General features: G+C 61.7%; 1 protein-coding gene across 1 annotated transcript in view; it reads left to right on the top strand.

Moving 5' to 3' along the window:
* Positions 1–20,739, top strand: part of SH3RF3 (SH3 domain containing ring finger 3) — a 199,600-nt gene that overhangs the window by 111,985 nt on the left and 66,876 nt on the right. Inside the window, exon 4 of the mRNA XM_027128649.1 lies at positions 18,117–18,470. Within this exon, the coding sequence (XP_026984450.1) occupies positions 18,117–18,470 (354 nt within the window). The remainder of the gene's footprint in view (positions 1–18,116; positions 18,471–20,739) is intronic.

The raw sequence follows: 20,739 nt of genomic DNA, 5'->3' as shown, positions 1-20,739 counted from the left end.
ATCCACCCCTCCTGCACGTGGAGGTGAGGCCAGGCTCCCAGACCCACGCCCTCTCTTTCCCTTTGTTGTTTGCTTTACCAGACCAGAGATGAGCTCTCCTCGGGGGAAGAAGGTTACCCCACAGTAATCGGAGTTCAGATGGGGACAACTTTTGGGTTTTATTGAACCCTGAGGCTGTGAGAAGTGCCTCTGCCTCTTGGGGGTGGTCCGTCCCAGCCCATCATCTTGCCACGTGGCCAATGAGGCAGGGCTCCCTACTTCTCACGGGAAACCTGGGCCCGCCCCATTTCTCTGAGACCCTCCAGGTTCTGCTGGGCTTGCCCCCAGAACCCCGGGGAGAAGAGCTCACCACAGGAAGCAGCTTCCCCGGGGACACTGCCAGCCACTGAAGGGAACGTTGAGGCTCCCCGGACTTGGGGTTTGGGGCGGCTCATCAGCTCCAACCCTGGAGTGGAGGTGCTCGGGCTCGTTTGAGGCTGGTTGGCTTCCTGCCTCTTTTCTGTGACCAAGATGCTCTGGGTTTCCAGTGAATAAGTTACGGGCGGTGGCCAAGCGAGGAGCGCTCAGAGCCTTTGACCTTTCGGCCCCTGCTCGCTGTGGTCTGCGTGTGTGTTTGCTGTTTGTCAGCACACGTCCGCATGCGCACGTCCCCAGGCTAACCCCGCGCTGCGCCTGTGCGCACTGCCTCACCCCCAGGAGTCGTTTTAGCCAGTGCTCACGGGGCGTGGGCCCCGAACCCTCCTGAGGAGTCCTGTCTGGCCTCTCGCACCCCTTGTGTGCAGGGCCGCCCCCGACTCCGCAGGGGCCCAGAGCCGGGTGCCATCCCAGGCCGACGGCTCTCAGCTGGGCCCTACTCCCTCCCCCCAGCGTCCTCGCTCAGAGCCTGTGCTCCCCCAGCCCAGGGTGGGCCACACACGATGCAGGGGACATGGCCAGCTTTGCCCCTGCTGAGCCCTGTGGGCCAGTGGATTCCGGTACCTGCCAGATGAAGGCCGCTGGCTGGGGTGGGTGGCCCAGGCTCTCCGCGCTGATTAGCCTCCACTTTTCCAGCCTCATCTCCGGCCCTTTCCTCCCCTTCCCCTACATGTCCGGAACCCGCGGTTCTTATGTGTACTCTGAAGCAGCAGCTCCCCGGGTGACTCTCAGACCCTCCCCAACAGTAAGTCCGCACACACACTGGTACACTTGAGAGGGGCACATTCGTGCACACATGTGCACACACACGCTCTGCTCTCTGCCCCCCACCCCTGGCAAGGCCCACAGCCCACAGCACCTCCGGCCTCACTTGTGCATTTGCTCCAACTCTGGGAGGTGGTCTCTGCATCTGCTGCTTCAGACCCAAGAACTCGACGCGTGAAACCCCCACAGTGCTGTCCACACGTGGAGAGTCTGTCCCCCCGGCATCTTTGGCCAGTGGAACCTCTTCCAAGGCAGACTCTCACGGAGCCACCCACAGAAAGGTCCCAGGGGCCTGTGACAACGCCCCCAAACGGAGTCAGCTCAGCCGAGTCACGGAGCTGGGACTTCCCAAGGGGGGCCAGAGAAGGTGAAAGGATGGGCGTTTAAAAGCATGGATGCAGCTCACGGACACATTTTTAAAGAAACAAGGTGGAAAAGAGAGTGCACTGAAGACTTTCCCTTTTAGGAAGTTCAGGAGCAGCAGAACTCCCCCCTCACCCGTGGCTGATGGAAGGGGGTGCCCTGGGGAGACCGAGCAGAGAAGCGAGAGGGAGGCCCTGGCTGTGGAGAGGCTTCGAGGCTTGATCTGGGAGGTGCTGGTGGGGTGGTGCAGCTGTGAAGTGATGTAGCTAACATTTTTCACTTCTCTTTAAAATGCAGTTTAAGAAACTAAGAAAAAATTTTGTAGGAAACATGAGGCAGGTAATGGTGCCCCTGCGGGAGGCCGAGCCCGGCGCACTGGCACCCCTGCTCTGGAAGGGACTCGGGCATCATCCCAGAGGCTGAGAGTGTGGGCTCGGGGCTGGAAACCAGTCAGCAGGGCCTCCTGAGGCTCATGTGGCTCAGACACTCAGCCAACGGGGAGTCAGTGCCCTTGGGGCTCGACTGCTGGACCCTGGAGACGGTCCTTCAGAGCAAGGGCGTAGGGGCTCCTGTGTGCCCACCGCCCTCCCAGTTGCTCTGCTCTGATCACAGCCTCCTGCCCCCCCAGGTCCCCTGAGCCGGGGGCTGGACTCTCCTCCGGGGGCCGAGGCAGAGCAGGGCCCTCGCTCCTGTCCCACACCTCCCCGGGCACAGCGCCGGGCCCGGCACCATTGCCCCAGGGGCCCTGGCAATAGCCACAGACCCCAGGACCTCAGCAGGCACCGAAGAAGGAGGCCCTGGCCAGGTGTCCCCCGAGGCTGATTCGCTGTTTATGTACCCACTCCCTTTTGAAGCGCTGAGCCGACGCTTACCCTCACGTGGCCTTGGGGGCATCGCGCGTGGGTGATAGAGGTCAGACCATCTTCCTCTGGGTGATGAGCAGGCATCTGAGGCCACAGGGTGGATCTGGGGTCTTCGCAGGTTGGGGCCTGGGCCGGGAGGGAGCGGGGCCTGTGTCGGCGAACGGCAGTTTGGGGTGGCGGTCATCCCCCTGGGTGTTGCCCTGTCTTAAATCACGCCCTCACGGGACTGAATTACAGGGAGCCTTCTCCAGCCCTGCAGCTGTGGTTTGAAGGTCGTGGGGGGAGGCTGCTGGGGCCCTGCGTGCAGTCCAGTCGTGACACCTGCCCAAGGAGGACCTTTCCGGAGTGACCTTTGCTCTGGGGACGCGGCACCCGCTCCCATCCCAGGCAGGCTCTTTCCTGGGGCTCGCTGAGTGGGCTGGGGGACAAGCGGTTAAACCTCTCGGAGCTGGCCTGGCCTCGTGCTGTTTTCTGAGGGGGTATCCAGTCTCCAGAAGCATCCGTATGTCTGACGCAGTGTAGGGGCCCTTCTCTCACCCACACTCTCCTCAGCTGCTGGCTGCATCCACCGCGGGGCCTGGGCCGCTGGTTCTGGGAGAGGGCCACCCGTCCGTCGGCACGACCCTGGCCCAGACCCTTCCTCGTTGCCTTCCCAGCTCCTCCTCCTGCGTCCTGGAACCCACCTGCTGTCCTTCATCCCCATTGGTTCCAAGGACAGGCACCGTCCAGCAGCCATCTCTACGGTGGGACCAATGCATAGTCCACGGACACCTGCCGGCTCGTCGGGTGTCGCTCAGGACAGAGCGGAGTGGGCCAGGTCACTCCTGTCCTCGGAGGACAAACCCCACCTGTGGCAGGGCCTCCCTTCCGTGCTCTGGGCCTCGAGGGCCTGGGGTCAGGCGCCAGCCCCCAGGGCCCCGTGCGTGGAGCTTCACTACTCGTCAGCCGAACGGGGGGATGACCTGTCCCCCAAGCACCCAAGACGCCGTGCGAAAGAGGGCAGATGAGGAAAGGAAGCACCCAGCTGCCTGGGAAACGTCTGAGTGGGCGTCAGCCGGCTCGGAGGCGCAGGTGCAGGATGGGGACACTGGGCCGGAGCCTTTGGCATGTGGGTGGGATCTGCCTCCCAAGGGTAGACGGGACAACTGCAGGAATGGGTGCAGGTTGGGGGTCCTCAGACCCCGTCCTGGTGTCTCTTTAGAATAATTCCTGCCCAGACACCTGCTCCCTGACACGCGTGTGTCCTTACTGTAATGGAAGCTCTGTTGCTCTCATCCTCCCTGTGCCGCCTCCTTTCCTCAGCCCGGGCTCCGCTGCCTCGAGGGTGTAGTGCCTCGAGCCCCCATGTCCCTGTCCCTGCACCGAGACCCCAGCTACCCAGGCCTCCCCACTCCCCTCCAGGCTCGGGGTTTCTGTGCCAGGAGCCCTGCATTCCTGCTCACCTAATGAGCCATGCGGAGCCCCCTTCCTGTCCTTTCTTAGCCTCTTCACTGGCTCCCACTCAGACCCTGGTCCCTGTGTTCGTTCCTAATGTCCCTCATGCTTGGCAAAGTGACTGCACGTGGTAGGTGCTTAATAAATGACTGTGAGAGTGACAGCAGCCCGACAAGTGGCTAGGGGCCAGTTTTTGGATTTGCAGAACGCAGGGATTGTGCAGAGCCGGGGCTCTGGGGACTTGGAGGTACAGACGGAGGCAGGAGAGCTGTCAGACTAGCTCACTCTGAAGAGGAAACCGCATGGCCTTCAGTGGGGTGAACCCAGGCGGGCTGCCTGGAAGCAGAGGAGGATGCGGTCGCCAGATCTCCTTCATCAGACTCTCCTGGCGCCCGCCCTGCGCCTCCCCTGGGCTCTGCCCTCCACAGCTCACTCCCCTGAGGCCCCACCTTGCGTGGTGAGCTTGGCCGGGGCTCCCTCCTTCTGAGGACACTTTGTTTCACTTCCCAGCCTCACTGTGGCCGGAGGCCCCATGCCTTCTGGAGGAGACCCCTGGGTTGACCCCTCGGGGTAAGGGCTTCCTCCAGTCCCTACCATGCTCGCTCAGGGCTCCCAGGTGTAGGGACCATGATTTGTCTGCCGGTCCGTCCACAGAGCCTGAGCACGCCTCCATTCCGGCTCGCCCAGAGCGGGTGCACATTTGAGCCTCACTGGGTGGGCAAGCCCGCCCCCTGCCCACAAGGACAGGTGGGTGATGGCTGGTTGAGGGAGGCCCAGAAGGCTGAGCCTGCGAAGCCATCAGCTCTCCTGCTGGCTGGGGCCTTCTGGGTGGGAATTCTCCCCCTCTTTGTATGTCCGGTGTCACCTGTATTGAACTTGGACGTGTCGGTGTGTTTCCTCGTTTTGTGCTCTGGGCTCCTGGAGGCCAGCTGGCTCGGCTGCCCGTGTCCTTGTGACCAGTTACTGTAATGGGCACCTGGAGAGACAGGGCTACCCCGGCCTCAGCACAAGGGCCAGTGCGTCCTGGCAGCTTCCCCGGGGACCCCGGCCCCCTACTGAGAAGAGCTGACCCCAGGGAGCCGCGTCTGGGGCCAGGAGCATCTGGAAAAAGAGGTGCAGAGAGGGGGGAAGCTCTGAGTAGGGGTGAGGAGCCTCGTGGTGACCCTGGCTGACCCTGGAGGCCTAGGGCCGAAACGCAGTGGAGGCCGCTCTGATGGGCCAGGCCCATCAGGCGGGCGGCCTGTGCATCCCTGGGCACTGAGGACCTGGGTGGGGCTTGCCACCTCCACACCGCGCCGGGGGTGCAGCTGGAGCTCTGTCTCGGATAGCCCAGGCCCAGGGAGGGAGGGGCTGATCCTAAGCTGCCCTCAGGGAGGAGCTGGGCTGGGAGGGGAGGGTCTTGGAGGAGGACCTGCCCTTGGAGGGAAGAGGAGACAAGGGGGATTCTGGAGGTGCGGGGGACAGGGTGTTGACGGTCTGTGCCCAGCTGTCCTCATCTCAGCCTCTTGGCAGAAGGTTATTTGTGGAGAACCACAGGGTTCAAGACTGCGTAGGAGGTGACTCGGGGGACTCACCGGGGAGGGGTGTGGGGGGGCGGTGTTGAGGCGTGCGAGGGGCAGGAGCCAAGGGAGGAAGCGGGCGCTGGGCGGGGTCGGGGTCGGCCAGTCGTGGACCTGCCAGAGGCCTGGTGCGCGGCATGGCTCCGTGGCCCGGAGTGGGCGCAGTGGTGGCTGGGAGGAGCCCAGAGGAGGGGCTGCAGGCAGTGATGGGACAGAGCCCCGGCCCAGCGGTGGGAGGGGCTGGAGGGTGGGGGCGGGGTGTCTCCGAGCGGTGCTACGGGAATCCTGTCTCCCTCCTGCCACCAGAGCCAGCCCCCGCCACCCCTCCGCTAGCTGGGTGGATGCATCCTCGTGGCATCTGCTGAGAGCCTGTGTCCTACGGCTGGAGCCACGCACTCACCTGGAGGGTTTGTTCTCTGGCTCCCGCTCCCTCCCCTTCTACTGCCCCACACGTCAGGGGTCAGCCTCCTTCCGGCCTCCTAGCCCTGCCGCACCTGCAGGCACCGGTTTCCGGACACAGAGATGGGGGAGGATGGGCGAGCCCTGGAAAGCGAGGCAGCCTCATTCCAGGGCCAGTGCGCGTCCAGAGAGTTCTGACCTTGGGGAACCAGATCCAGGCCTCTGCCTGTTGATGGGTCCCACGACCTCGGCTAATGGTGTTGACGTGCGAGGGCAGACTGCTGAAGTGATGCTATTTACAGATGCTGGGAGTTGATGGAAGCAAAAACTGAAACCTGATTTAGCCGGATGGATGTAATGCCCAAAATGGTACGGTTGCTAACGGCAGCTGCTTCCCGTTTGAGAGGCCTTGTCTTCAGTGCGGAAATTAGGGCGGATGTTGTCGAAGCCTCAGCTAATTACCATGTTGAACTTGGCCCTTCTTGCACCTGTAGCACCGCCTTCTCCTTGTGACTTTATTTACGAAGAGAGCGTATTATTCTGAGCCTCCGTCTCTAAATGTGGTATCGAAGCTGCCAACTTCTCTGGGAACACGCAGCTCTGAAGTTGTCTGCATTGTTTCAAAGGCCCAGAGCCTGGAGCTGCCCCTCATGCATTGGGTTCGCCCCACACCCCCAGTAACTGCTGGTTATTTCTTCACTGTTGTCTTGGTTTTTCAGCTCAGGCCAGGGGGCAGGCAGAACGTTTCCAGGGAGGAGGCTGGGGAGGGTCTGTGGCTTCTAGTGGAAGGTCCACGCCCAAGCTCAGGGGAGAAGCAGATGGACGCGGGAGGCTCAAGCCCTGACTCGGCTTCAGCGCCTCCACAGACCCTACGTTCTAGTTGGGATGAGGGTGGATAGACGTGCAGGGGTGTCCCTGGTTGAGGGGGCGCAGCTCCTGGACGAGAAACCCCACGTGTCGTGCCCAGCGTGGGCGGTGGGAGAGGGGAGTGGGGTTCTAACTTCCTGCTCCCACTGGGGGATGCGGGCCCGGGGATTGGAAAGATGCTGCCCCTGGCCTGACTGGACCTGCAGGCCGCCTGAGCTTCGTTGAGCTGTGTGATGCGTCAGCACCGAGTTTCTCCCTCTGCACGCATGGACGGTGCCCCGTCCAAAAGCACACCAGGAGGACCCCGTGAGGCGCCAGGCACAGCCCGAGTGGAGGTCCAGCGCCACACGCCCAGAGGGTGACGGTTTGCGGCCACTGGCGTTCTCAGGGGACCGAGGCCTCTGAGGAGGGGGGAGGCCCTCAGAGCAGCCGAGGGGCCGGCTGGCCGTTCCGCAAGCTCTCAGCAGCCCCGCGAGCGGGGGCCGCAGCTCCGAGCAGAGGGGCTCTCTGGGATGAAGGCCCTCTTCTAGCTACGTGTTCTTCCTTTCCTTTCCTCCCATCATTCTGTACCGCCTACAAACAACCAGCTCTGCCGACTTCTCTGAAGTGGTCCTGGCGCCGACACAGGGATGGTCGTGTGACCGTCAGGCTGTTAGAAGTTAGCGAGGGTGTGCCGCCAGGCAGGCGCTCCAAGGGAGACACGGAGACGGGACCCTCGTTGGGCAGCCACACAGACCCCCAGGCCCATGCCGGACGAGGCGGCGACACCAGTTCACCTGGACACGGTTCAGAACCAGCGACTTGCAGCCGCGGGTGGTCATTTCGCTGTGAAGCTCGAGGTGGATTCACGTGGCTGCAGCCGTTCCCACAGCCCTCCCGTCCCGTGGCCTCTCTCGCCGCCGGCGGCTGGGCGGGCCTGGCCCCGGAACCTGTGGAAACCTCCGTGTTCTTCCCCGTGGAGGGTTGGTTTGGCGCAGGCTGCTCCACCCCCACCTATGTGGAAGGAGGCGGAAACGGCCTCGGCGGGAGCAGCAGGCGGGAAGCGCACAGCACACAGACAGGTGGACGGGGCCTCTGCGACGCGGCCAGCTGGGCTGGGTGTCAGGGGCTCGTCTCCGGAAGGTGGAGGGCGTTTTCCTCGTGCCCCCGCTGTGTCTCCTGACATGCACGCTGCCCTGCCTCTCGGACGCGGGGTGCTCGGGATGTTGCGTCGTGCTTCTCTGCGGGCTCTGTGTTCCGGGCTGTTTCTGGTTCTGCTCCACTGGCCGACCTTTCGCCTCTGAGAGTATCTAACCGTTGACATAGAGGCTGCGGTTTCCTGCTTCTCTGCCTGCCTGGTATCTTTAACTGGATGCCAGTGGTGTGAATTTTGGCTTTTCCAGTGCTGGATGTTTTTGTATTCCTACAAATATTTGCAAGCCTTGTCCTGGGATGTAAGTTATACAGAAACAGCGTGATGCTTTCGTGCCTCCATCTTACCCTTTGACGGGCAGGACTAGGGCGCCTCTAACGTGGGGCTGATTATCCCCGTCCCCACCTGCGAAGCTGCGTCCTCTACTCCATGTCCTGTGGTTTATGAGCTGCTTCACTGCTGAGCTGTCTGATGTCCCGTGTCTGAAAACTGTTCCATAAATTTGGTTTTAGCATTTCAGGTGAGAGGGGAAAAATGATCCTTGTTATTCCTTCTTGTTAACCTGCAGTGGTTTCGAATTTTGAAATAAGGGTGACACACCATTATGTTGTACCCTTTAAACTAATACAAGGTTATATGTCAGTTATACCTCAGTAAAACTGGGTGGGGGGGGACAAATAAGGATAAAATTAGGATGCAAGAGGTACTTCTGACAGAACGGGAAAGCAGTAGGTCAGCCATGGCTCTCCCATGCTGAGTCTCCCCAGCCCAGGGCCCAGAGTAAACAGTCAGCTTTCATCAGAGACGTGAGGACTGGGTGGAAGTCTTTGAGGCCCTCATCCTCTGTGGAGATGGGTTACAACCAGGTCCAAACACTGTCCTGCGACCAGTGCCCTGGGTGGGCCAATGGGGGCGGCATGGGCTGGCGGCTCCTCCGTTTCTTCCAAGCAGGTGTGACCCCTGCTTCCTCACCCAGATCGTAACTCTCAGGACACCCTGATTCTGCCACATCAGAGGTGACCCGACAAAACCCCAGGAAGGAAACAGGAGAGACGCCACTCAGGGCTTCCTGCCGCAGAACGTGGGGGAGATGTGATCTTGCCTGAAGCTCCGTTTTGTTTTTCCGTTTGCACGACCCATTTCTCACGAGCTTCTACGTCAGTGGGCATCTGGGGGCAGGGACATCCCGCCGGACCTGAATATGAGTCCTGCCCGTGTTTCTGTGTCCTTGTGCTGACTGTGCCTTTGTGAAGACTTAATGCACTTCACCCAGCAGACGACGCTCAGTCACCAGAGGGCAGGCTCAGCACGGGAGGCGACGGAGGGGAGGAGCCGTGGGGCTCCTGGGGGGCAGGACTTCAGTGTCCTTTGGGTGGCCCCGCTGGGATCCGGGTCTGCACCCCAAGGCATGATCTGGGCGCTGGGGTGTGATCATTGGGACTTTTCTCCACGGAGATAGGTAGGTGCATAGGGACCAGCTCTCCCTGATCACTCCCTCCTTTAGTGGTTTTTGTGTGTGTGTTGTGTGGTACGCGGGCCTCTCACTGTTGTGGCCTCTCCCGTTGCGGAGCACAGGCTCCGGACGCGCAGGCCCAGTGGCCATGGCTCATGGGCCCAGCCGCTCCGTGGCATGTGGGATCCTCCCGGACTGGGGCACGAACCCGCATCCCCTGCATTGGCAGGCGAACTCCCAACCACTGCGCCACCAGGGAAGTCCCCTTTAGTGTTTTTTGAACAATTTGTAAAGTTAACATCTTGTAATGTACTGTACACAGAGTGACATGTAACGTCTCAGTTTTCCTGTCATCGTCTCTGTCTTCATAACTACATAAGTAGCCACTTTGAGGCCAGACTAGTAGCAATTCTTTTCCCTTCTGGGTCCTGGCATAGTGGTTGCACATAGTAGGCAGTTAGTGGGTTTGTGTAGTGTTGTTGAGTTGTGGGCCAGTGTTTCACAGAAGTGGTCAAAGTGTAAGGGCTAAGCCGTCAGCCATTTCTGAGGTCTCAGCTGGGACACCTTCAGCCTGTCTTCTTGGAAGCACATGGTGGGACTTAGCAAGGCCTTGTGAAACCGGCCCCTGCAGCCTCCCCGGGAGCTTCTGTGTGGTAGCCCTGCCCACAGCCTGGAAATCCAGCTGCAGGTGGGCCCAGAAAAAAGCAGAGATGACTTCCATCTTCAGTAGACAAGCAGGCATGACAGTGTCTCAACCTGCGGCTGAAGTGCAGGCGATGTTGGAAGAAGCCAGGCCTGGCTGCCCGCTGAGCCCAAGCCTCTCCTGGGGCCTCGGTTCGCGCAGCCGGGGGAACAGCAGCCAGCGGTGCTCTGTCTGACCGTTTCTGCCCAGGCTCCAGCTGCTTGCTTTCCTTCCCATCACGTGTCGCTCACATGGGCAATAATAACCCAGAAAACCAAGTACGTGCAGGATGGGATTTTTTTCAGCCAACTTGAGCTCCCTCCACTGGACGCTTTTTGACTCGGAATCTCTGTGTCCTCACCCGCCATTCACTCATCCTCATCCTGCTCGGGGACACAGGTTCCTCAGGCCTCCGTGTCCCCGCAGGCTGCCTGGGCCTCCCCACCCTCCCGCCCTGCCCTCGGCCGTGGCTTCGACAGGTGCCTTCACTCAGCTTCCCTCCTGGGAATCCACATCCCTACCTTCCCTACCGAGTCATCCAGGCCAGCGACTTAGAAACTTCAGTGAGCGTCGGAGTCCCCTGGAAAGCTCCGGTCCCAGCCCCGAGTCTGACGCAGTGGGTCTGGTGGACCCGTGTCTGAGAAATAAGTTGGGGGAGAGGCTTGGTTTGCAGGATTCTGCCTGCCCCCTGGGGGGGCCTCCGTGGTGAAGGTGAACGAAGCACACTTAGCCGTGGAGAGATTCGGCTCTGGGTGTTACTAAGGGACCGCAGAGTGTGCCTTGGCCGAGGTTCAGGCCTGTGTTCAGTGCGGAGCAGCGAGTCTGATGGCGCAGCTGGAAAGGGCCATGGGGCCTCCGGGTGCCTTCCCTCCAGAGCAGAGAGCACTTGTGGGGAGATGGCCCTGCAGTGCCAGCCGCCGCTCCCCCAGTAGTTCTAAGACTTGACCACGAATTACTTCCCAGATTAACCGTCTGGGCCTCCGTCGTGGTGTCTCTCCCGTTACCTTTGATTAGCACTTCTGTTTGGAAGGAGGCTGCGAGTCGCTGGTGACCCGGACCCTTCTGAGACCAGCGTGTGCTCGGGGCGCCACCTTCTGCAGCCGCCTCGACTCCGCCAGTTACTGCAAAGGGAGAAAGAGCGGCTAGCTCTGGCCTCACCTCCTCTGCCCGGCCTCCTCAGAGGAACTCAGAGCTGTCCTCTGTTGCATTTATTTCTTCCAAATCCTCAAAGCCAGAGCAGTTAAGAGTTATGGTGTGAAGCCGTTGAGGACTCCGCGGTCTCCCTGGGCGGCCGTTTCTGTGTCTGTTGGCGCGTCTGAGCCCTGGACTGAAAGAGCAGGTTTCCAGCCTGTCTGAGCTGTGCCTTGCAGGCCAGCGGGGGCCACCGTCCACCCTCCACTCGCTCAGCCCTTCAGTCACTCTTCCATCGAGCGCCGCCGTGTGCCAGGCCCTGCAGAGAATCGTCTTGAAACCCACGGTCTCGCTGGACGAGAGAAGGAAGAAGAGAAGATGAAGTCTAGAGGGCAGCGTATCCTCTGTGCAAACAGGGCTCGAAGGGGGCAGGGAGACTGCGGCAGGGACCCTACAGCTCTCCTGCTCAGAAGCCCCTGGGGGCTGGAGGGGAGGGGCAGGAGCTGCGGTGCGGGCCCAGTGATGCCCGGGCTGCCTGGAGCTGAGGGGCAGCGGGCGAGTGGGGGTGGGGGGTGGGGGCCACGGGAGGCCGGCCTGGTCATTCTCAGGGCTTCGAGTTTGCTGCACACACCGCAAGTGGGTGAGTCTGCATCCCCTCCCTGCTCAGGGCACGGCCTTTGGGCCTCTGTCTGCTGACCACCCCCCAGCCATGTCCTTCATTTCTAACCCTGCCTTTACCTGGGGGTTGATAGCATAAAACAAATGTAGAGAGAACCTTCTAGACGAAAAGTTTTCAGCTGTGCTGGGTCTTGGGCCCCTGAGAGCAGCCCTGTCATCTGTCACCATCTCCCAGCCTACCCTCCACCAGTCTCACCTCCCCAGGGTCCGTTGTCACACGTGGACCAGACAGTCTGAACGAAGGTGACTCGGGCCTCACTCCTGCCTACAGCCCCCGGGGGGCCCCTGGCTCTCAGAGTAAATCCGGGCTCCTCCCTGTAGCCCACAGGCCGCGCGGGGCAAAGAGTCGGCCAGGGGCCCAGCCCCGCGCTCCTGCCAGCCTCGCTTCCTGGTCTGTGCCGCGGGGTGATGACCTCCCCCTCCTCGGGCCTGGGTGCTGGGCGTGGAGCGGCGCTGGTGCTGTGAGGGCCGCGTGGGGACCTCATTTCCTGTGACGGCGTGTCTGGCACTAGGGGCCCTCGAGTCTCCTCGCAAAATTGTTATCTTACTGCGGGAGTATTGTCTTTGAGGCTGTTGTATGGACAAGGAAGAAAATCTTCGATCCTTTAAAAACCAATTTGGAACAGTTTCTCGTTTCATTCCGAGGGAAGGAGCACTGTACTTTGGAGAACGAGGATCTGTGAACTGTGCAGGGCGGGGCCTCCTCAGTAACAGTCAGGCTTCAAGTCCTGCTGGAGGCCAAGGCCAAGGTGGTGGCATGCGTGTGGGCCAGGCCAGAGCAGCCAGCCTGGGCTCTCAGGGGGCTGCACCGGCCGCCTGCAGTCACCGGGCAGGGGGTGCAGATTCAGATCGGAAGGCTGGGCCGTGACGCCCAGCTCCCCACGCGGGAGCTGATGGCTGAGGCTCGGCTCAGGACCGGGTACAGAAAAATGATCCCCGGGGGTTAACTCACGCTTCTGTAAACCTTTGTATTTAAAGGGGGATGAATGTGTGTTTGAAATCTGTTCCTGTTAGGACTTCTTATTGCTAAATTTGCAACACTCTTCCTATGTTAATATGTTCTTAAACATGTAAGTTTGGGGGAGAGTTTATTGAGTTGCCCTTGAGGTTTTAGTTATAGAAGTCTTCTTCTTCTGTGGGATCTTAGTTCCCCAACCAGGGATCAGACCCAGGCCCTGCAGTGGAACTGCAGAGCCCTAACCACTGGACCGCCAGGGAAGTCCCCAGAGAAGTCTTCACACCCTATTCTCAGATCCAGCTGAGAGAAAGATGAACGTCTAAGAGATGGAAATTTAAGTGCTAACTTTATTACCAGCAAATCTCAGTGGAGGAACATGGGTCAGATCCGGAGGCAGTGGAGCTCGCTAGCGCCTCGCCCTCTAGCATAGACCTGGGCCTCCCGCCCGAGGGCTTGGCCCCCTTGTCTAGAACTGCTGCCCTGAGCCAGCTGGGAGCAGGGAGGGGACCCCCCAGGCCTGAGCTCCTCCTGCTTAAGAAGACAGACCCACAGGGGCGTCCTGCCCCACCCCTGAGCATTCACAGGCGAGCATTCAGGGTGGGGGGTGGACAGGGTTGCCGGCCCTGCCCGGGCCCACCTCTCTCAGCCTTCCTCCCGCTTTGGCTGGTAGGGTAGGTCTTGTCCACCTCTGAGCTCTCAGACACCCTTGTGGGGTGGGAGTGTGGTACCAGGGATGAGTGCTGTGCTCCCCGTAGAGACCCCCCCAGCTGGGCTCCTAACCAAGCCGACGGGGAGGAAACCTTTGTCAGATCCGCCGTGAAACCGCAGCTCCCAAAGCCACTGCGTCTAACCTGGGGAGCAGCAAGGTCTTTTACGGCACCTCAGGCTTTGTACGGAGTGGAAAAAACATGGTGCTCCCGCGGCCCCGGAAGTCTCACCCTATGTCGGAAGCTGTCCCAGCCTAATCTGCACGTTTTGTTTTTAATGACTTCCTGGTACACCTGGCTGTTGTTCAAAACAGGGAAATTCAGAAAAGTGTGAAGAGGAAAATCAGAGTCACCATAATCCTACCAGTAAATATGAATACAATACACGTGTAGGAGGAGAATGAATAGAAACGTGGCGAGCGTGCTGTTGTTTCCTGTATTCTTTTCTGTGTGTAAATTTACATAGATTGTGAACGAATTTGGGATGGTGCTGCATCAGTATTTCTGTTGCTTTCTTCATTAAATTGTGAGAATTTTCCAATGACATCATTGGAAAATTGACAGAAGTCAGGGGGTCCTCCTGCTGGAGTCCTCCAAGCCCTCCGCCCACACAGAGGAGAGCCGGGCCCTGGCCCCGCTGACCCCCAGCCCCCGTTCCCAACCACGTGTCTCTCCAGTCCCTCTGCCTGCTATTCCTCCTTGGACACCCAGGGCTCCCGCCTCCTGTCCCCTCCCCAGGTGTCAGCAGGCCCCTCCTTCCTCAGTAAGGACTTCCGTGGCCTCCTGAAGGCAAAAGGGCCCTGTGGGACTGGTCACCTTGGTCAGAAGTGCCCTGCAAGCGCCCAGGCAGCCCCCAGCCACGCACCCCTGGGGACCTCACCCCCCTCGGTTCCCTAGAGTGTGCACAGGCAGTGGTGCCCTGTGCCCCCCTCTTTTGCTGGAAAACAGCCTTTGTCTCCTTTAAGTTCACCTTCAGGGAGAATTACCACAGGTCCTTCAGGAACCTTGGAACGTCCAGTCCGGGGCCCTCGGCTTTCAGACGCACCCTGCGGAGGGGCTCAGGGCGAAGAGGGCGGCCGCGTTCCCGCAGGCGGGGTGAGCCCAGGAGGAGGGGGTGCCTCGGAGCAGGGCCGCGTTGGCAGGACAGCTGGGACGCGGGCTGGTGGACGGCGGTGCCCCCCTCATGGGGAGCACCTGGCGGCTGGCAGAGGTGGGCTTTGTCCAGCCCGGGGTGATGGGGGCTGAAGTGAATGCCATTTGCCCCTCCCCGCTTACGTTTTTAGACATCATCTCTCCCCAAATCCTTGCCTCTAATGAGCCTTTTCTCACAAGACGAGGCAGTTGTGTGCAGCTCCGGTGTTGGCCTGCGTTGACCTTGGTGGATGGATGTTTCTCGTTTAACCTCAGGTACCGGAGGGCGGCCTCAGTTCGCCTGTGCACTTTGGCAGCAGAACTGCAGGCTCGTTCGTCGCCTCAGGCACCTGGGGACAGAGCAGGCTCGAGTGGGAACGTGGGGGGCGGCGGGGGCTTGGCGGGGAGGCAGCTGGCTGCACTGGTGGTGGGGCGGCAGCCAGGGGCAGTTGTCCTGTGATTCCGCCACACCCTCAGGGCCCCCGGCCTTGCTGCCCACCGTGTGAAATGTTAACTTGCAGGATGGGAACCTCCTCCCGCGTGGGGGCCTGTCCCACAGCAGGTGTAGGACACACCCTCCGGTGGGTGGGGACAGCCTTGCACCTGGTGTTAACAGACGTTTCGCGTTCGCCGTCCCGCTAAACACAGGCTGGGGCTGCTAGCAGGCCCGCGAGGTCACCGGCACACGCTCGTAACAAAAGGGAGGGAACAGAACCTCCCCGCCCGAACCTCGGTAGCTGTAGCTGGCCTCCCAGTGTGAGAATTTGCGTGACCTAATTTTCGTGCCAAAAAAAGGTCTGATTTTTAAAGACACGTTTGAATCTCCAAAATGAACCCAGCCCCTCCAGCTGCCAAAAGCACAGGTGTACCTCACTGGATATGTTGTCTTTACCCTGAAGATGCCGCAGGGCTGGATAAGCACCCCCATGCCGTGCGTGAGGGGAGCCGTGGTGTGTCCGGCGAGACGGAGAAGAGAGGCGTGAGCCATGGTCCTGCGCCTGGGACCTGCTCAGTTGGCGCAAGGGCCACACGAGCCTTTGGGGGGACAGCAGCTCTCGGTCCCCCGTGCTTGGTGGTGGTCATCAGCGGCCGCCTGCGCTCGACCAGCCCGGCCAGCTGTCGAGAGCCTTGGTGCCGGGGGCTCCCGCTGTGCCCCAGATGCAGCCTTTGGGGGGGGGAGGGGAGCTGGGGCTGCATTCTCACCACCCCACAGACGGTTTAGTTGGTGAAAAGCAGAGTGTTTTACACCCAAGAAGCACTGATCCAGATGCCCATCAGCCGCCTGCCCGCCCTGCCAGCGAAGGGGGGCTCCTGCGGTGTCTCCTCACAGGAGCTGCGCTCCTGCAGTGTCTCCTCACAGGAGCTGCGGGCAGGCGAAGACCCTTCCTCGCCAGCTGCTGAGTTTGTGAAGCTCTGAGGAGTAACAGCCGCCAGTCAGCGTGACGACCTGTGCTATCCTCAGCCCCCGGTGGGAGAAGTGGATTAAAGGAAGTGCCAGCAGAGCCGCCGTCCAGGTCACATGGATGCTTCACGGGGCGGGGCTTCCATTCTGAAGCTGGCTCTCCTGCGAGCGGCAGGGTCTCTGGGGGCTGTAGAAATGCAGAGATATGGGCACCACCCCAGGCCCACTGAGCCAGAATCTGCGTCTTGAAAGGCTCCCGGGTGGCAGCGCCCACTGAAGTGCAGCTGGATCTGACCAGAACGGGCGGCGGGGCTCAGAGACACGTGCTGTCCCTACGTCTGAGCCCTGTCCTCCAACCCCTGAGTCCCAGGAAGGGAGGACACACATCGCTCCCCAGGGCGCGGTCACGGCCCGCTGCTCCTGTGCGGACGTGTGGGGACCACAGTCCTCCCCCCGGGTCAGGGCGGAGCGGTGGACGTGCGTGCCTGTTCCCCGTTGTTTTCCTTGAAAACCGCCGGGCGCGTCCCACCGATTGCTCTTATCCCTGACGTCTTCCCCTGTGCCTGGCTTCCCAGTCTTCCTCCTGTTTTAAAGGTTCCGTTCAGTCTAGAGCCCTCTGGACGGAACCAGTGGTCTGGTGACCTGCCTGCCCAGGTCTGGGCGTGCGCACACACTGCCGGTCCGTGCCTGGGTTTCCTGATTCTGAAATTGCGGTTTCTGATACTGACGCAGCAGGGTCCCAGGGGACTGAGTGAGGGACTCCAGGGCTGCTGCTTTGGGGACGAATGGGATCATCTGAGCCCGGGGGCGTCGTCGGTGCCCTTATTTCTGTACAGAAATCTGCCACATGCAAGCAGGTCTAGACCGGGTTCTGGTGCCCGTAAGCAAAGGCATCATGCCTGGCGCTTCCTGCTTCTGCTCTTCCGTTGGCGCTGCAGGTGGGCGCACACCACGGGGTGGAGGAGGCCGGCCCTCGGGGGTCAGAGGGCTCCCGAAGGCTGCGAGGGAGGGGGTTGGGCACCGGCTTGCTCTCCGAGCAGCACTGCTGATGGGGCAAACGAATAAAGCCTTAAAGCAGAGCGAGGCAGCTGAGCCTGATTGGAGGCAGCGTCTCAGGGCTAAGCGTGGACTTAGATCACGCGGTTTGGGGCCTGGAGTGAGTTTTACAAACCCCCGTGAAGGACAGGAGTTTGTAGTGGAAATGCTCACAGCCTGTGCCTGAGCCGTCTGAAGGCGGCTGCGCACCCAGCGCCTGTGATCGGCTTGGCCTCTGGACACAGCATCCCTCCCTCTCGCTGCGCAAATCCAGCGCTGCTGCTTTTGTTTGGTTTTAACTCATCGAGATGCTGCCAGCCGCAAACCCCGGTCGGTATACAAGGGAGGACCTGCAGGGCCGAGGGACCCTTCCTGGCCTGGCCCATGGCTCCAGGCTGATGGGAGGACGTGGCACGGCGCCTGCACCAGGCGCCCTGCAGATCCACAGCCAGCACCATGTGGCCTTCACCTGCCTGCAGGGACCTCGTGCCCTTGAAGGCTCCCTTGGCGCACACACTTCCTCTCCTGCTCCCGTCAGGATCCAGTGTGTCCTTCCAGCACCCCCCCCGCCCTGCAAAGGCTTCAAACCCTTCTTCACACTGGCACCTGGGACGATGACCCAGCGCCAGCACTGAGCTCGCGCCCTGGTCCCTGCTCATGCTTTCCTTGGACCCCACCGTCCCCACCTGGTCTACGGGTGTGTCTTGTTCCAGGAGGGCCCTTGTTCTGCCCCCTCCCCGAACCTTGCAGGCAGGGCTCTGCCGGCAGCCTGAGGCCTCTCCACCGGAAGTCTGGTCAGCCTAGGGTGGCCACGTGCCGGGGAAGCTGCGTCCTGCTGGTACACGAGGTGGGGAGCACATGGGGGCTGCTCCCACCCTAGGCACCCCCTCTGGGTGTTTCCCAGGCAGCCCCACTCGGCCAAAGTGGGGAGAAGGGAGCAGCCCCTGGAAACACACCTTTTCAGTAGAATGTCCAGGTGCCACCCTGGCCTTCGCTGTGTTTTCTCCGCACCGTTCGTACTGGATGTGCTGTTGGAAGGGTCTGGCAGCTTGAACACTCTGGTGGCTTTGAGGCGCGAGCAAAAGGCTGGACGTGGGGTGCGGCTACTGTCCACTGACGTCTGCCTCTCCCCTCTTTCCTTAGCTCAACGATGCCGCCAAGCAGCTGATGGAGATGGACAGGCTGGGCCCGGCCTCAGCGTCCGGCTGCCTCACCTTCATGCCCTCTGACCCCGGTGCGGGGGCCAGCGCGGCCCCAGGTCCCACTTCAGGCAGCACGGGGGCGGTCAGCGCCTTCCAGCGGCGTGTGGACAGTAAGAAGAATGCCAAGAAGCGACACTCCTTCACGGCGCTCAGCGTGACGCACAGGTCCACACAGGCCGCCAGCCACAGGCGCTCCATGGAGATCAGCGCCCCCGTGCTGATCAGCTCCAGCGACCCACGGGCCGCGGCCAGGATCGGGGACCTGGCGCACCTGTCCCGCAGTGCACCCACCCAGGTAATGTCGCTGGGGCCGGGGCTTCCTCTTCGGCTCCACTTGCTCCCCGTCCCTGGTCCCTGGGTGGGTGTGAGGGAGGCCAGGCAACAGTGTCTTTTGGGGTCCCCGCCCTAGGGCCCCCGAAGCCCTGGTGGGAGGTGTGTCTTGGTCTCAACCAGCATTCAGACAGCCGAGGGGGATGTGAGGTGCTTCTCAAGTGCCTGTGGCGCGGCCTCTCGAGGTCCCGTCCCCGCCCGCCTCAGCCCCTTGACTCGGGAGGAAGTCTGGGTTAGTGCTGCTGTGTCTGCAGCATCTCGTGACACTGGCTGACGTGCTCCCTGTGGACAGAACCAGAAGAGCCCTCCTCTGTGGGACGGGCACTGGTTCCGTCCACCAGGGAAGCAAAGGGGTCACCTTGCTCTCAGCAGCCAGACCAGGCAGCCCTGGAGCCAGGCTGTTGCCACGTCCACGCTGGCCCTGCTTGCCACACGACAGGCCGGTCAGTCAAGAGGTGAAGTGTGGGAGCCACGAATGAGATGACCGGGCCCGGGGACCCATTTTCCCGCAGTGACACTTGAAGTGAAAGTTGTGACCAGGCTCAGGACTTTAGTGAGCGTCGTCAGAAAGGGTGAGAGGTCAAGGGAAGCAGTTTGCAACCTGGCTGTGGCCCCGTTTAATTCAGCTGTCGGGAGGCAGGAAGGGTGGTGCTGAGCGCCTGTGAGTTGAGGGCCAGCCACCAGGGCTGCGAGCGGTAGGCGCCAGCGTGGGTCGGTGGTCATGGGTAGGACCCAGAGGCCAGCCCCGCCCCCTCTGCTCCCACCTCCGGCGCCACCTTCTGGGTCTGCATCCTCAGACTCCAGCTGCCTGCCTCTGGCAGCCCCTCGCGCCCTGCGGTAACGCTGCCCTTCACCTGGTTGCTCCTGGAGGTGCCCGTTGCCTCCCAGGAGCTCTGAGCACCTTAGCGTGGCCTGAGGAGCCCTACAGACTTCGGCCACCACCCTGCCGTCTTTCCAGCATCTCCACCAGTCTCCCCTGTGCCGTCCGCAGAGATCCTGCACCTGTGCGCCCGTGCTGGCCTGGCTACCCCTCCCCCCGCGGCTGTTCCTGCCCCCTCCCCTCCCCCTCCCCCTTGCGGCACAGACACGCGCCCACGCACACGAAAGGCCTGCGGCCCTCTCGCACCCGCCGACCTAATCCTCGGCCTGCAGGGCTTTCCCCTGCATCCATCGTGGACTGTGTTGCTTTTGTCGCTAGTATTCATGGCCTTCTCCCCAACCCCTGGACTCGGAGGTCCTGGGCAGGGACGGGGTGTCGCCCACCCTGTGTGCCGTGTCCTGTCTCCTGACCCCCACCCGGCCGTCTCTCCTCGGGTGGCCATGGGACCCGAGTCAGCCATGCTGCATTCTGAATGGTCTGAGCATGAAACACCGTGGCTCCAGGGATGCCACTTGACGCCCCCCCGTGATGGCTCCCACGGGCTCAGGGCCCACACCGCCGGCTGCCGAGAGGGTGCAGCTGTGAGGCGGCCAGCTCGCTCCCGCACGCCGCATGTCCACCACAGGCAGCGGGGCTCCCAGGGGAGCGAGGTCGGGCTGGGCCTCCGATGCCCGCCGTGCTCACACTCGACCCTGATGAATCATTCCTCCCTGCCGTGCGGAAAAGTCCAGGCTCGGCCGAGGTCCTCATGAGCAGCGGAGCACCGCGGTCACCTTGCTGCTGGGGAGGGAGGGTTAGCAGGAGGGACGGGGAAAGAGGCTGTCTAGGCCAGCTCCACCACTCAGGGTCCAGATGTCTGCTTGCTGAGGTCGGGGGTCAAAGGAGGTGATTGCCCACAGCTCAGAGCGACCTGTCATCAGGTGACGCAGGTCGCCCCCCCCACCCCCGCTGCCTGGGAAGCCCCAGGGGGTGCAAGGAGCTCCTGGGCCGGGCAGCGTGGCCAGTTATTCCCCGGAACGGGCAGCCCCAATCCTCCAGGCCTGCTTCCCGCGCACACCGCGCGTCCGCCACAGGCGGGGGGTGCTGCGCCCTCACCCCGACAGCTGCAGCTGCGTGGGCCAAGCCCGCCTAACACCTGTTCGGTAGATAGAAGCCTTGCTGGGGCAGAGCCACACATGCTGACTTGCATGTCGTCTGCCCAGCTGTTCTCAGGCCACAACAGCGGGGCTGGTGGTTGTGAAGAGACCACGTGACTCAGGGACGCTAAAATTCTGACCACCCGGCCTTGTGCAGGGACGATGGCCCAGTCCCGGGCGGCAGTGTACCCACCGCCGTGGCAGGGGTGGCATGTGGC

The sequence above is a fragment of the Aethalodelphis obliquidens genome, unplaced genomic scaffold (genome assembly GCF_003676395.1).
Source record: "Aethalodelphis obliquidens isolate GAN/ISIS:26980383/991018 unplaced genomic scaffold, ASM367639v1 scaffold35, whole genome shotgun sequence".
Taxonomy (NCBI): domain Eukaryota; kingdom Metazoa; phylum Chordata; class Mammalia; order Artiodactyla; family Delphinidae; genus Aethalodelphis; species Aethalodelphis obliquidens.
This window is presented reverse-complemented; position numbering and strand designations above follow the sequence as displayed.